We start from the raw sequence: 15,727 nt of genomic DNA, 5'->3' as shown, positions 1-15,727 counted from the left end.
TGAGTTATCCTATTTCAAATAGGATAAACAGAGAAACCAAAACTGACGTATTCACTTATCCCCTGATAACTTTCCATGTATTCATCTTCTACTTATACCAAAAGCCAACCATGCTTTTGATGGGGGATTTGGTATCACGCTACCGTATACCTTCTTTATAAGAGGCCCTTCCCTTCTTTATCCCTTTCTAAAGCCACAATTGTTTTGCACATATAAATTTAAGTTAAATTAGCTTTTCTCATTTCTTAGCATCTATTCTAGGCCCTCCATTTTACTAACATGTATATTGCACACCACTAGATGGCACCAACTTTCCATTAAAAGACTCCATGTATTATTATAATACAGTAGCAGCAGAGGGCAGTCATAAAATTGAAGAGTTGGAAAGGACTGTGACTGTCATCCAGGCATGCAGGAATCTTTTGCCCAATATGGGGCTCAAACCCATTACCCTGAGATTAAGAGTCATGCTCTACAGAGGGAGCTGTCCCAGATGTGCCCTACCCCTCTTCGGCGTGCACTATGTATTATGCTCGTGGTTAATTTAAATTGTATTGAGAGTATAATAATGTCCTCAAGTGGATTGCCTAAGCAGAATTTAGCATTTAATCCATTATTTTGAAAAAAATTATACCACACTGCAAGGTTGATACTGATTATTCATCTAGTGACTTAATTTTGAATCCTTTGGTTCAGGAATTCAGGGCTTGGAACAGGATTGATACAGTCAATCTGTGTTTCTTTTCCTAATGTATTATTTTCCTGTAGTTGTATATAGCAAAATTATACTTGTCCTTTCTCCAGAAATATTATAGTACAGCATTACAGCAACATAAATAACATTCAGCTGAATTCCTGTAAGACCAATTGCAGTCGTTAACAGTCGCCAGCAGGTTTACCACACCTATCAGCCAATCACCCATTCCCACCACCCTTCTGAGTAATACCGTACCCCTTCCCACCCTCCCACTATATATAAGGGTTTAGTTACTTCTGTTTCAATGTATCTGAAGAAGTGTGCATGCACACAAAAGCTCATACCAATGACAAACTTAGTTGGTCTCTAAGGTGCTACTGGACGGAATTTTTTTATTTTGTTTCGACTACAGCAGACCAACATGGCTACCTACCTGTAAATACAGCATGAACATTACTGATATAATGAAATCCACATATGATTATTTTAATATAAATTTAACTCAGTGAAAATGCTCTCTCTTCTTCGTTGCTGGACAGTTTAATGTAAATGGCTGCCCGAAGATTAGACCAGAAAAGTCCATGCTTGTTTTTATCCTTTGGCCACTCCAAGTATGTTCTCTTGGCCATGAGAGCTTTCAGTTTGTGGTACCTGGCAGGAATGATGTACGCAGGGATTGGTTCCAGCACAATCAGGATTAAACTGTCAGCATTTTCACTGAATAACTTTTGATGGGCAAAGTAGAGCTCATAATGACACCATTCACTCTGCACAAAGTAAGGAGACAACACAAAGATCGACTTGTAACTTTTCTCAATGCAGTCTATGATATTCTCCACAATGCTCTTGCCTGCAACAAAGTTCCTCTCGTGCTGGCAGATCCGTATGGAGCCATCCTCCTTCTCCAAGTTTGGAATCAATATATTTTTCACCCACTCAGAATCATGCTCGCTATAGGAGATAAAAGCATGGAACTCTACATTAGGGAGTATGTCTTCAGGCTTACTCTTCCGAATCCTGTGTTTTGCTTGAGTCCACTTCCACATCATCTTCAAATACCATGGAACATCAAAACGAATGCAGAGGAAGGAAACAGTGGCTACTAAGACCACAGTAATAATTATAACTATAGTAATCAGAAGACTCACGTTGCAAACAACTTCAGAGATGTGAAAGTCTCTTAAAAGGGTCCCCCTTAAGTAGTCTGGGTACGCACACACATAAGCGTCAGGCCAACCAACCAACTCCATAGATCCTTGCTTTTGAAGATTGATGAACTGTCTTAATTCACAGGTACATGTGAATGGATTGTGTCCTGCTTTTAGCTGTTTGATGCCTTGACATGTCTGGTAGAATTCAGAAGATGGTGAGACAACAGAGTTCATTTCTATATTCAGGAACCTCAGATTTCTAAACTGACCACATCCAGGCAGACTAGCTAGTTTATTAGATGCCAAATGTATTTCTTCTAAAGCCGTCAGCTCAGTAATCTCTTTGGGAATGCTTGAAATGGGGTTATTTTGAAGATGAAGAATTTGAATATTTGCTGGTAAACATCTAAATACTGACTCTGACAATTGATTGGATGCCAAATTCAATTTAATCATATTTTTACCCCAGTGGCAGTCATTCACGTTACCTTCATATTGCAACAAATTCTGACTCAAGTCCAAGTGTTTCAGTGAGTTCATGCGACTTGTCATTAAACTCATTTTGGCAAGTTGTTTAAGTTGATTGTTTTGTAAAATGAGTGTTTCTAGGAGGGCTAAGTTCTTGCAATTTTCAAAAATGTTGTCAGTCAATGAATTATGTGAAAAATTTAAGTAAGTAAAATCACTGGGTTTTAAAGGACAAAACATGAATAGTATCCCCGAATGAGAAATTGTCAATGATGCAATATTCATTTCTGAAAATGTTCTGTACACATCCTCTTGGTTAAACAACTCTGAACCTGCAATAGCATATTTAATTGTCAATGCTTTTAGTGAGGTATCAACATAATTGAGAGATTGACTTGTGTCTTCAAATATTAAAATGTTCACATAGTTGATGTTGAAATATTCAATGGAGGAATCCCACACCTTCTGAAGAATAGCTGTGAGGCTTAGCCAGGATAGTTGTACATTATTCAGTGTTAAGTTTAGCAATTCCCCATATTTGCTGGGTTGTGACAAAAATGTTATCAAGTCACTGACTTGATTTCCTTGGATATTTGAAAGTTCTAAGCTTTCAGTAACATTGAGTTCTAGATACACGGATTCTGAATTTTCAGGGAGTGCAATCCGAAGCTTCTTTGTGTTAAATGCTGGAAGACTTCCAGGGACAGATTCAGTGAGGTGTTCTAAGCCCAAGAAGAGAGTATCCAGTTGTAAATTAGCAAGAACTCTGAAATCTGATTTCTGTATTCTTCTGGCGCTGAGGCCAAGATATTCCAGCTTCACCATTTTGCCAAATGCCTGGCATGTGGGCATGTCCATGAAGTTATTGTAAGAGAGATCTAGATGCCTGAGACTTGTAACAGGGATGCAAGAAAGAGTCTGCAGCTTGTTGTGGGATAGATCCAGAAGTTCTAAGTCTTTATTGTACTGGAAAATGCTGAAGTCAAGCTCTCTAATCAGGTTATGAGAAAGATTTAGAACCTTGAGTTTGGAAAGAGAACTAAAATCAGAAATCTGCAGTTCAGAGATACTGTTGTATGACAAATCCAAGTCTGTCATTTGTGCTGGAAGATTCTTAGGAACAGCATCTAAGCCACTCTTGGAGTAGTTTGCTTTAAATCCATTTTCTGCAGAGGTATAGGTATTGTTCCAGAAAGTTATTGTCAAGATGCAAATACAAAGGAAAACATTCTTGTCTGGACCGTTCATTTCCGCCATGGCATACAAAGATCCTTAAAATGTGCTTAGTGGAATTCTTGTATTTCTGTATTAGCCTCAAACTCCTGCAAAAAGAGTTCACATTAAAATATTAAGTACTCTAATGGAAACATTAGCTCTCCCAATATTCATTATTATTACAGCAATAGAAGACATTTCATAATTTAGCAGAAAGGCAGAATCAAATGCCTACTGTATTTAAAATATAGTTATGAAGAGATTTCATGATGGCCATATGTGTTTTTTGCAGTTTAAGATACAGAAAGCCTTACACAGATCCAGGGGTTAGTGAGACATCTCTGTGAAACTTTGAAAAAGGATGAACCACTGTGAATCTGAAAGGAATTCAGTTGCATGGATATATATATTTGCATATTTTGGGTCTCCACCACCACTGATTTCTTGTGATTTGCTTGTTATCCCCATTTCTTTCTCAGCTGGGGCCAAATGAGATGTTATGGCAATATACAATTATCCTATATAATAATGTGCAAGTGTCTCTGCGTCCAGTCCCTGTGTCCCTGGGTTTGTGCTAGTGCGCATGTGCCCCACGGACAGCCGTTGGGACTTGGAGCGCAGAGACACTTGCTCACGCGCCCAGGACACTCATGGCAACTCGCTCTCGCTGAGGCTCCCCGGCCGGGTCCCGCCGTGCCAAGACTCACACGGTCGCCGTCGCCACCCTCCTTCCCCGCCCACCCGCGTTAGCAGCCGCTGCGGTGGAAGGGTTTGCGGCTCTTTCCCCCACACCTCCGCCTCTCTTTCCTCGGCCGGCCCCCTCAAGCGCCAGTGCTGCCGTTGCGGCCGCAGGGAGCTCCGGCGCTGCCAGGCAGGAGCCGCACCTCACATGAGGGGAGCCTTTGTCTCTCTCTCTCTCCTCTCACCTGTGCCTCAGTCCCAGAGGCGGGGAGCCGGAGTCGACCCCCTCGCCCAGCAACGCCGTGCTGGATTGAGGAGGCGATGCTCCGTGCAGCGCTGCTGGGTGCCGACCCGGCAGGCCGCTTCCTTGATCCGGCGGCCTGCCGGGTCGGCGCTGATCAGCGCTGCGCGGAGCACCAGATCGAGAAGCCGGTCTGCACTCAGCACCCAGCAGCGCCGCACAGAGCAGCGCCTCCTCAATCCAGCACGGCGTTGCTGGGCGCTGACTCTGCAGACCGTCTCCTCGATCCGGTGCTCCGTGCAGCGCTGCTGGGTGCCGACCCGGCAGGCCGCTTCCTTGATCCGGCAGCTGATCAGCGCACTGATCAGCACTGCGCGGAGCACTGGATCGAGGAGCCGGTCTGCAGAGTCAGCGCCCAGCAACACCGCACGGAGCATCGCCTCCTCAATCCAGTACGGCGTTGCTGGGTGCTGACTCTGCAGACCGGCTCCTCGATCCGGTGCTCCGCACAGCGCTCACATATGTTCTAGCGCCCGTTTATTTAACGGGCTGAACGACACTAGTAGAATCATAGAACTGTAGCATTGGAAGGGACACCAGGGATCATTTAATCCAAACCCCTGCAATGCAGTATCTCAGCTAAAGCATCCATGACAGATGCCATACAACCTCCTGCAACCTGTACCATACATACCTGCAGTATCTACAGCTCCCCAGATGTTTTCGGACAACTAATCCTCCCACACCACTGGCCATCTAGCTGACATTGATAGGACTCTTGAATCTAACATATGGAGGGCCACAAAATCCTTATCTTTGATATACCCCCCCCAAAAGCAGGGCAAAGAGAAGCTTGGAGGGAAATTAAATTTGGGGAAATGGTGCGAGGAAAGGATTTGTTTTTTAAAGCCCTTTCACAGTGCTAACCAGTCACCACACACACACACACACACACACACTTTCACCAGCTTTTACATCTTTACCAGGTCACATTCAGCTATGTTTTGCTCAGAATAGACCCATTTAAGTAATTGGACCTAACTGTGTAAAACTAAGTTGGATACCACCTAGCAGGTCCGGTCATGGATTGCATGACATCACATGCAGTTCAGCCCCAGAAGTTCAGAATTTGCTTAAATAAAAATAAGTATCCACTGGACACACTCTGAACAAAGTTTAACTCTGTCTATGTGTGACGGGGGAGGCGAGAGAAATATTTTGAAAATAACGGAACACAGCTGGAAAATGAAAAAGAAGCCTTAAAGGGGTTTTTGGTTTTTTTGCAGTTGGGTGTGGGGCATGGGGTTCCCTTTGGGTGTTGTTTGCTTTGGGGGGAACTGATGCTCCTTTAAAGATTACCCACATTCCTTTGGGAGTTTACATGCTCCCTAATGCAGCCGCCCGATCTTGGAAACTGTAGTTTGTTAAGGGTGCTGGAATTTGTAGCTCTGTGAGCCATGATCTACAGTTCCCACGTTTGGTGGGGGGGGGGTGTTTAAAATGCATGGTATGTACAGAGCCTTAGTTTCAAGAACATTTCCTCACAAGGAAACTTACCTTGTGGATAAAGCTGCCATGAAAAAGTAATACTTCTCAGGAAGTGGTGCAGAAAAATATATATTAGGTTTAGCTAAATAGCCCTTTTAAAATATTTAGTATAGACTCATCCATTCCTAGGCCTGGGTCAGAAAAGTCCTTCCCCCCCCCCCCCAAATGCTTTCTCTAGGAAAACCCAGTGTTTGCTGTTGGGCTGGAACAAATGTCAATTGAGTTTTTTGAGAATTGGTGTTTTCTCTGATTCAGTGGTGAATCATAGAATTGGAAGGGACAACAAGGTTCATCTAGTCCAAACCCCTGGAATTTTTTTGGCCAACGTGGGGCTCGAACCTGAGATTATGAGTCTCATGCTCTTCCATCTGAGCTATTGAGATTCTCCCGGAGAAAATGACGGGACGAAAGAAACACCATTTGGACCCGTGCCTAGAAACAAAAGTGTGGGTGAGCCCTTAATTATGGTCAGGCAATGGTGATGAAGAAAAATGTTTCATTTCAAATGGTAATGAACCACAGGGTATGTAGCAGACCTGAGATTAGATCCTCAGGACTAGCCTTTCATATATAATGGGCAGGACTAAGGATGGGAGAATCTGTCAGTTGCGGTTCTCTCAGTTTTTCATTTTTTTCATTTTTCCAATCTTAAATTTGGTTCTCCACATTTCTGCACCAATTTGGGCATTTTTCAAAAAGTCCTCATGAAAACTCTTCAGCGATTCTGTGGGAATTTTTACTAACAGACACATTTTTGTATGCAGTTTTGACCAATGTACACATTTCTGAATGCAATTTCTCCTAATACAATGCATTTTTGTATATTACTTTCACTTACTAATGTTTGCACACAATATACATGTTTTTATCAGTACTGTTTCGTTGGAGAAATGCACAGCAAAATTCAGATAAGTGCAAATTTTGAAGGATGGGTGTTTTCGGTTCTCAATTTGATAAATTCAACTTTAAACGAGGACTTAACCAAATCCCCCCATGCCTAATCAAGGCAATAAATCACAATGATGATGGTGATGATGATTAAAATTTGTATACCACCATATACCCACAGGTCTCAGAGAGGTTCACAAGATAAGCTTTCCGAAACCCTGTGCCAAGCGGTGGTATTAAATAGAATAAGTGACTATTAAACGGATGTCTGTTAAAGCAGCAAAGGGAGAATGAGGGTTGGTTTAGGGGTGGGAAATGGGTTCTGAAGAACAGTCATCTTGGATGCTTTCTCTGTAAGCCCCTCCTCACTTTTCATGGGATACACAAAATGCATATCCAGGAATCTTAGCTGGATGAGAAGGGTCTTGCAGGGGAAAGGCAGCAGGTAAGAGAAAGTTTAAGCAGCCATGTCTTCAGCCAGCACAAACCCTAAGGCTTTATAACTGTTCAGCAGTTAGGGACTCCCAAAGCCATGCCTATGGCTAGATACCAAGTTCAGCCACAAGGACAGAAAAGCAGGTGCCGTGTTTTCACAATATTGGACCCATTCATGGGTGTAGGCAACTGGGGGCAGCAGGTTCCCCTAGATCCACAAAAATTACTGAAAAGCATTGAAAGAACTCAATTAAGTGAGGCTCTGCCCCAGCCCCCACGAAAGCGATCTCCTAAAAAAACTTTGGACCCATTCACCCTTCACAATAAAAGTTAAGTGAAGGCTACTCTCTTGGCAAAAAAGTATTCAAAACTTTCTCATGTTACATGTTTTAAAATTGTAACACCTACCTTATGCCTTTCAGCAGCAGGAAAGAGCGAGTTTCTAAACAGAGTGGCTTAAGAGGAAGAACGCTGTTGCCTTAAAGATGGGGCAGAAGATTCTCCTCCCCACTTTTAACACAATCAAATTAGTCAGCCTTTGCAGTAAAAGGTAGACAACAACAACAAAATGAATTAACAGTGGGAGAAAACTATAGTATGTTCGGGGGAGATCACAAACTCAACTAAAAGAAAAGGAATGAGGAACTTAAGTTACAATTTGGTCACAAGCTAAAAATAAACATTAACTTGGCATAATTTACAGGAAATCTATGCCACTGTCAAGACTTCCTCTTTACTCAGACATGTAGTTTCAACATGTAACCTGGTGGTGCTTGTTTTAAAACTGCTGGTTTTATTTCTGTTTTGGTAATTTTATGTTGATTTGTTTTAAATGTTTGTGTGTATGTATATATATATATATATATATATATATATATATATATGTGTGTGTGTGTGTGTGTGTGTGTGTGTGTGTGTGTGTGTTTTATATTGTTTTATATAAACCACTTAGTGGTTTTTGTTGATTAAGAGGGTATATAAATCATAAAGTAAAATAAAAAGGGTAGGCAACTTACCAGATGACCAGGGTGGAGTACAAGAGATGCATAACCCCAGGATCCATACTGATTTCCCTATAACCCAGGACTGTGTCCATTGTGGGCTTAAAAATACTGTAAAGCAAAATCCTGTATCCTGGCAATCCAAATTCTATGACCTGTGTCATTTGCATCATTTCACTTATTTTGCATGTTCTGTTCTATAATTGTTACCATCTTATGTAATTTGTTCTGGTTCCCAAGTCATGTAGAGAGACAATGAATGATGCAGTTCTCTGATGTCCAACTTTAATTGAAAACTGTATTACCCTTCTTGCTTCTGAGATTTCAACAGGGATCTACGACACATTTTCAAATATATTACTGAATCCATATGGACTAGAAACTTGCTTATCTTAATAAATAAAGAAAGGCCCACAAAAATGTACTGTGCATTTTGTGGGCCTATAAAAGTGCAGTAATGATATAGCCTGGCATATCACCTTTCAAGAATAATTCAAGGTGCCAGTTCTGTCCATCTGAGATTTTAAAAATGAAAACCATTTGAAGTCATACCACTCATACAATGTGTATTTAAGGCAGCTTGCAACGTAAAGAGCATGCATAGTTTAAAACCCATATAACAACCAATGTTTCTAAAAACAACCAGCAAAGCATTTGCATAAAAGATTAGTATACCATACTCAGAAAACCATACAAAATTCTTAACTTTGAACTGCATGGTTTTAAAAGACAGCTATTTAAGAAAGCTTTAGAATAGCTCAGTTTTAACCAGCCAGGTCTGACCCACCCATCTAAAAACAGCATAGCACGGGCACCTAATGAATCTTCTTTTCTGAGGCATTCCATAAAATGGATATCGCTACAGAGAATGCCTTGTTTCTTATAATACTTTCATAGGATTCATATGGTTGAAGTGATCTAAAATAAGGTCCTCAATGGCAATCAGATCATGTGGGGATCCACATATGAAAAAAGGTCATCATTAAGAGGTGCCAAGGCTGTTCCTATTATGCTATATACACTTGTACAGGGAGAGTAAATGCCATGTAAATAAATACTCAAGATGTTGATACTTTCTTGATTTGGAAACACAAAGCCAACCAATTTGTGCTCTAATGCAGAGTCTACCATGATAAAGTTGGCATTGGCAACTTGGCACGATTTAGAGATGTAATAACAACTTGATTGCTTCCTCGTTAATGTTTGAGATAACAAAATTCCTCAGATAGGCTCTACGCAAAGATTCCCGGTTACAATTTGGAGATGTTACTGTTATATATATAGCGGGGGGGGGGGTTGCAGCCATGATTTAAATGATATGATCTGGATTGTGCGGTTTGTATTACTGATTTGATTTCTATGTGGATGTTTAACCGCACCCAGCCCCCCAGCCCCCTGGGCATATGAATATATTTTGCCTTTTTAAAGGTACATTGTGTTCTTCAACATAGAAAGGGGAAGGATTTTTTTAAAAAATAATAGACATGTGCAAGGATCCAGCCCACCATCATTACACAATGGGATTTAAAAACATCAACACACACATGCTACTGAAACAAAAAATTAAAAAAAATCCTTCCAGTAGCACCTTAGAGACCAACTAAGTTTGTCATATACCAATGACAAACTTAGTTGGTCTCTAAGGTGCTACTGGAAGGAATTTTTTTTATTTTTTGTTTCGACGTCAGACCAACACGGCTACCTACTACCTGTAACTAGTACATGCTACTGAGTAAGACTTGGCTTTTCTAGCTAATGGCGGATGTTGCATCTCTCTCACACACACAGAGAGAGAGAGTATATATTTGCCCCTGCAGGATGAGCAGCACCTGTTATACTTCAATCAAAATTGGGAAAAGTTTGGAGATTATTTGAAGAAGCAGTGTCCCTTGATAAGGACTTGGATTTATTTTTAATATTCCGTAGAGATCCCAAGATGGAATGTAAAGGAAAGAAGGTTAAATGTATGTGAATTTATAAGCCCAGGGTGAAGACAAGTGGAAGTCAATCTAGAGAAGAGCTTATGTGAAGTTAAAAGAAATTATTTTATAAACATGAATATATGATATATTTGAAATGTTATGATATAGACATTTATTGGTTTTTAATTTGTATATTGTTTATAATAGGTATGTTTTGTTTTGTTTATTGTTTATAAAAGGTATGTTTTGTTTTGTTTATATTTTTTATATTATTTGTAAGTATTTTACTTGAATAATTCTGATCAAAATTCAATAAAGGTATATAAAAAAGTGAGAGATATTCTTGCCTTCCCCTTTTTCTAACCCTCTCCCTGCCAAACCTGAACCCTTCATGTTGTTTTCCAAAGCTGCCTGAGAGGATCTGAAACTCAGACCTCCACGAAAGCGCTTTGCAGGATCCAGCCCTGCAAAGTCCCTTCAGTTGCAAAGGGAGCAGCAAGTAGCGGGCATTTCTTGAGACGAAATCTGTCCTGGCACTTATTTCTTTTCTTAAGAGGGCAAGCTTGCAATCTCCTGAAAAAAGCAAACGGAGAGACGGAGAAGAACTCACGCCCCTGGAGAGCTGCCCCAGCCAGTCCCAAACGACGGAGAAAGTTGATTATTTTTTAAGCGCCATTTTTTTTAAGAGGCAGGGGGGAAGGGAAAACCCAATAGGCGCCCTGAAACTCTGCGCGCGACCCGTAAGCGCCGGCTTCTTTCCCGCCTTTTTTAAACCGTTTACCTGCTTGGCAGCAAAAAGAAGTCGCTGGTGGCGGAAGGGGCCTCTCGGGGCTAAAGGAGAAGAGGAGGACAAGCGAAGTCGCAGGCTGTGGCAACAGATTTCCCCACAGGAAGAGAAACCGTTTTAGCGGCCTCCCCTTGGTCGACCTGAGGGGAGGGCGGACCAAATGAACTCTAAAGCACTTCAGTCCCCGGTTTGGTTTTGGGCTACTGAGAGCATATTTGTGCGATCTCTCTTCTTCTTCTTGCCCAAGATGCGCTTCGTGTTCATGGCGAGCCCAGCTAGGAAACCCCAAGAGACCTGGAAAGCAAGTAGGTAGGGGCTTGGTTGCCTGGATAATTGGCGATAAATTGTGTGCAAGGCAAACAAAGAAAGGCAAAAAAATGCAAGTACGCCAGTCCAAAAGAAATGCCGCAATAAAACCCAAAACAGCAACAGCTGCACTCAAATTTATCTTAATAATAAAAAAAATTCTTCCAGTAGCACCTTAGAGACCAACTAAGTTCGTCACTAAGGTGCTACTGGAAGGATTTTTTTTTTGACTGCGTCAGACCAACAGGCTACCTACCTGCATCAAATTTATCTTGTCCAATAGGGTGATGACTTTTTCAAATTTTCCCCCTCAAAAATTATTTCCTGTAGCACAAATGGATGAACTTTTGCCTATTAATGACTAAAATGAGGTATATTCCATTGAAATATTTAAAAAGGTTACGCACAAACCGTTTTAAATTTTTTTGTATGCCGTTTTACCATTTCATAAAATTGTATTAACAATTCTATATATATTTCATATGAGATTTGGACACAACACCACATTCCACAATGGGGAGTGTTCTTAGCAACATAGGGTATACAAATGTCACACCTGCGCAAGGTAAAAGGCCATTTTTGGGACCTCAAAACTCAGCCAGCAGACCCTGCCAGGCATACTGGGAAAAGAACCTACAGGAGAGGTAGCAAAACATCGTCCTCTAGCGGCGTCTATACTGTTACTGCAGCTAAAAAAAGCTTCCTTGTGTGTTTGATGACCCTATATAATGTATATATGCGACTCTAAAGCTTGGGTTCAATTTTATATATGCTTACAGTGACTTCAAAAATGGTCAAAAAACTGATAAATAAAATATTTTAAATCATTTTGTGTGTGAGGTTTTTTTTATCAAATCTCTTTGAAAGTAAGATTTTATCTAATCTTTAATGAAAGCTCATCAAATTATGATACAGGGAAATGAGGTTGTAAAAAAGTCATCACCCTATTGTCCAATAATAATAATAGTAATAATATTTTTTTTATTTATACCCCGCCCATCCAGCTGGGGTTTCCCCCAGCCACTGGGCGGCTCACAGCACATAAAAAATTGTAAAACATTAGACATTAAAAATCTCCCGATACAGGGTTGCCTGGTGATTTTATTGAGAGCAAAAAACCATCCTAAGCTGCTGAGTGGGGTGCTGCTTCTTATTTGTGGATCTCACAGCAATAAATACGACTTGCCTGGGCGTAGGCAGGAGGGGGCAGCTGCCCCCCCTAGAAGCAAAAAATTAATGTATTTTACAGACCATAACCAGCACTTTTCCCCTCCAAAAACTGAAGTGGAAAGGGCTTTGCTTTAGCAAGAGCAGCTATGTCTCCGCTTGCTGGGGGGGGGGGGGGGGACACAGCTGTAACAAAAACACATCAAATAAATAAAGCAAAGTGGCTACCAGTAGTTAAGCAGTTAAGACAATGGAGCAGATATCCCCAGGCAAGATTCGATAGCTGACCATTTCACCTTATTGTTCTTAAGTGGGAGTTGTTAATGAGCATTCAGGAGCATTAAGAGTTCTATTGGCGATTTAATGAGGGTGCAGACTCAGAGGATTCAATTTGACTAAGGTGGCTCTGCAAGGCTAAAAGGAAGTGAATAAGAAAGAGGGGGCTGTAGCTTTGACAGACACAGTGATGTTTATAAAAAGCAGTGGTGTTCCAGTCTGGGGGGAGGCCCATTTTTGTTTAGGGCTTCAGGTCATAGTTCAACTTTTTTTAGGGAGGAGGAAAATTTTGGGTGAGCTTTTTTTAGGGGTGCCAGTGACCAGTGATCACAATCTACCTGTTGGACGTGCCTGCTGTAAATCAAGCAGAGAGAAAGCTGCTTACAAGGCTCCTGTACATGCAGAGTTCCAGCATCACAGCGTCACCCAGAGGCACCCACAAATATGAGTTATCCCTCTCTCTATTTCTTCCTTCCTTCCTTCCCTCCCTCTTCCATCCTTAATAAAATACGGGGGGGGGGGCAGATAAGCCCCGCATAGAAAGCCCATCAACATGGGGGGATGACTCTTTCAAATATGGTATTTACCAGTAATTTGGGGGGGGGGGGAGGCACCTAGGCCTCTAGGAGTTGGCTGCTATGCCTAGGAGTAGGACAATTCAAGAAAGCAGAATGATGCATATGCTATGGTAATATATCAATAGAATAATAGAATTGTAGTCGGAAGGGACCACAAGGGTCATCTAGTCCAACCCCCTGCAATGCAGGAATTTTTTCCTAAGGTGGGGCTTGAACCATGGTTGAAATATTATGCTGATATGCAGCAACGCCTCGGAGCTGTCGTGGCTGCGGCCATGCCTTGCCTCGCCCTCGCCCGCCCTGCCACCCCCTCTCGCCTGCCCGACCCTCCCGTCCTCTCCAGCCAAGCAGGGTAGCCGCCAACGCTGCCAGCCCCAGAAGCACAAGGTGGCCGCTGCCTCCGCCACTGCCACGATGTCATCAGGCCCGCTGGCCTGTAGCCCCACCCACATTCCCACTTCGTGGCCCCTCCCCTCCCGTGCCTTGGCCCCGCCCCTGAACGACCATGGCTTGCCCCCCCCCCTAGTTTTGATCCTGGCTACGCCCCTGCTTGGACCCCTATAATGTATAGGAACATTTAATCAGTTAGGGCTGCAAGCCTAAACATGTACATACTACACATTTAAAGCACATTTTGCCCCCTCCCAAAAAAACAGAAATGTAGCTTACTCCTCAAAGAACTACAATTGCAATTCCCTTACCAAACTACAGTTCCCAAGATTATTCATAGCGGGTGCTTTAAATGTATGGTCTGTGCACAGTAAGGAGCTTACATCCGAGTGAACATACTTGGTGACATTTTTCTAATTGAAAGCAATGAGAAGTTAATGGTCCAAACCTGATATCATAGTTAAGCTCTCTTCTTTAACCATAACCCAATAAGACACAAAAGGAAAAGCCACTGACAGAAAGAAGGGGAGGAATTCAGGCAGCAGTTCTTAAGCATGTGAAGTGTCTGAATACTCGAAGTGCTAATAAAATAGTATTATTATTTCACTCTTCCTTCTATTACTCATATGACTAATCAGCTAAACATTATTTTACTGGCAGGCAGCCCTACAAACATTTATAAGCCATTTACCTGGAAGTAAACCCACTGACTTAAATAATATGATTCCTAGTGTGTGTACTTCAGAAAGGGATGTCCGAAATGTAAAGTCATATACAGTAGATGAAAGGGGCTGGGAGCTCCCTCCCCAATACAGAACCATTTATCACACAGTGGAAAGCACAGTACATTGCAAAAGTTTGGCTGCATGCCACAAATGTACAGGATGGTAAAGTGTGGATCACCACTACTAGCCAATCTGACTTATTAAAAAACAAATTTCAGTAACCAAATATAGTAAAGTGTTGGGTTTGGGTCAGGAAGAGAAGGATCAAAATCTCCACCTAGCCATGCCACAGAGATGGGCAACTTGTGATCCTCTGGATGTTATTGGACTACAACTCCTGTCGGTCCCTAACCATCGGTCGTGCTGGCTGGAACAAAAGGCAATTGGAGCCCAGCGATGTTCAACGAGCTGCAAGTTCCACAACCCTGGGTCTTGAGCAAGGAACTATATCTCACAGGCTTGTGAAAACAGGATTACGACCTGGGTTCTTTGGTCTGGCTTCCCAACCTGCTGTATAAATTATACTGCTTGGCCCCTACTTTCTGACATTCTTATATTCAAAATAGGAATTATACAAAATAATATGCACTGGCTCTCATTCAAGAAATGTTTGTTGTTGGAAATAAGGCTCAGGTGTATTACTTTCATAGGTATGCTGGTAAATGGCAGCAAGCACCGGGGTCCACCATTCAGCATTGGCCTTGAGGAGCTCAGGAGAGATAATGTCTGTGCCAGGAGCTTTGCCAGGTTTAACTGCAGGCTTCTTCAGTTGACACCAGGGGCCACTCAGCCCCGGTATCACTTAGAGGTAGGGATTGAGCCTGTAGATGTTGATTAATTGTGTATAGGGATTGGAAGTATGACTCCCAAGCCCCAAAAGGGATGGAGTATTCCACTTCGGAGGGGGAGTCTTGCCATCCCTTTGCAACTATTTTCCAAAAGGTGGCTGAGTCTCTCCTTCGAGAATGCGTAAGTGAACTTAAACGAGTATAAGTGCAAGGGTAAAGACTTAAAGTTTACCAGGCTTTTAACCTGCTGTGGTTTTTAGTGCTGCCTTTTATTGATTTATTAGATTTTATTGGTGATTGTAAAATGGTATGAAGATTTTTAATGGAAGAGTAATATAGAAGTGCATTAAAATAAATAAATATTTTGCCTGCAGAATGCCCCAGAATCAGTCCCTGGCATTGCCAGCTAAAAGGATCAAGCAGTGGATGATAGGAAATAGTATCTGCCTGGGACCCTGGAGAG

The 15,727-nt window shown here is 41.9% G+C and overlaps 1 protein-coding gene across 3 annotated transcripts; it reads right to left on the bottom strand.

Moving 5' to 3' along the window:
- Window positions 1-986: 986 nt before the first annotated feature.
- Window positions 987-11,447, bottom strand: LOC118083592 (toll-like receptor 6). 3 transcript variants are annotated; one of them, XM_035112130.2, is made up of 2 exons: window positions 11,029-11,447; window positions 987-3,638 (listed from the first exon to the last, which is right to left on the bottom strand). In XM_035112130.2, exon 2 carries the CDS (start codon window positions 3,571-3,573, stop codon window positions 1,195-1,197), a length of 2,379 nt encoding a protein of 792 aa, XP_034968021.2. In that variant the 5' UTR covers window positions 3,574-3,638; window positions 11,029-11,447; the 3' UTR covers window positions 987-1,194. The 3 variants fall into 3 exon arrangements, with proteins under 3 accessions (XP_034968021.2, XP_034968022.2, XP_060134900.1); XM_035112131.2 differs by lacking the exon at window positions 11,029-11,447 and adding an exon at window positions 8,341-8,681; XM_060278917.1 differs by lacking the exon at window positions 11,029-11,447 and adding an exon at window positions 7,733-8,154.
- Window positions 11,448-15,727: the final 4,280 nt, after the last annotated feature.

Source organism: Zootoca vivipara, chromosome 9 (genome assembly GCF_963506605.1).
Source record: "Zootoca vivipara chromosome 9, rZooViv1.1, whole genome shotgun sequence".
In the NCBI taxonomy this organism is placed as follows: Eukaryota; Metazoa; Chordata; class Lepidosauria; order Squamata; family Lacertidae; genus Zootoca; species Zootoca vivipara.
This window is presented reverse-complemented; position numbering and strand designations above follow the sequence as displayed.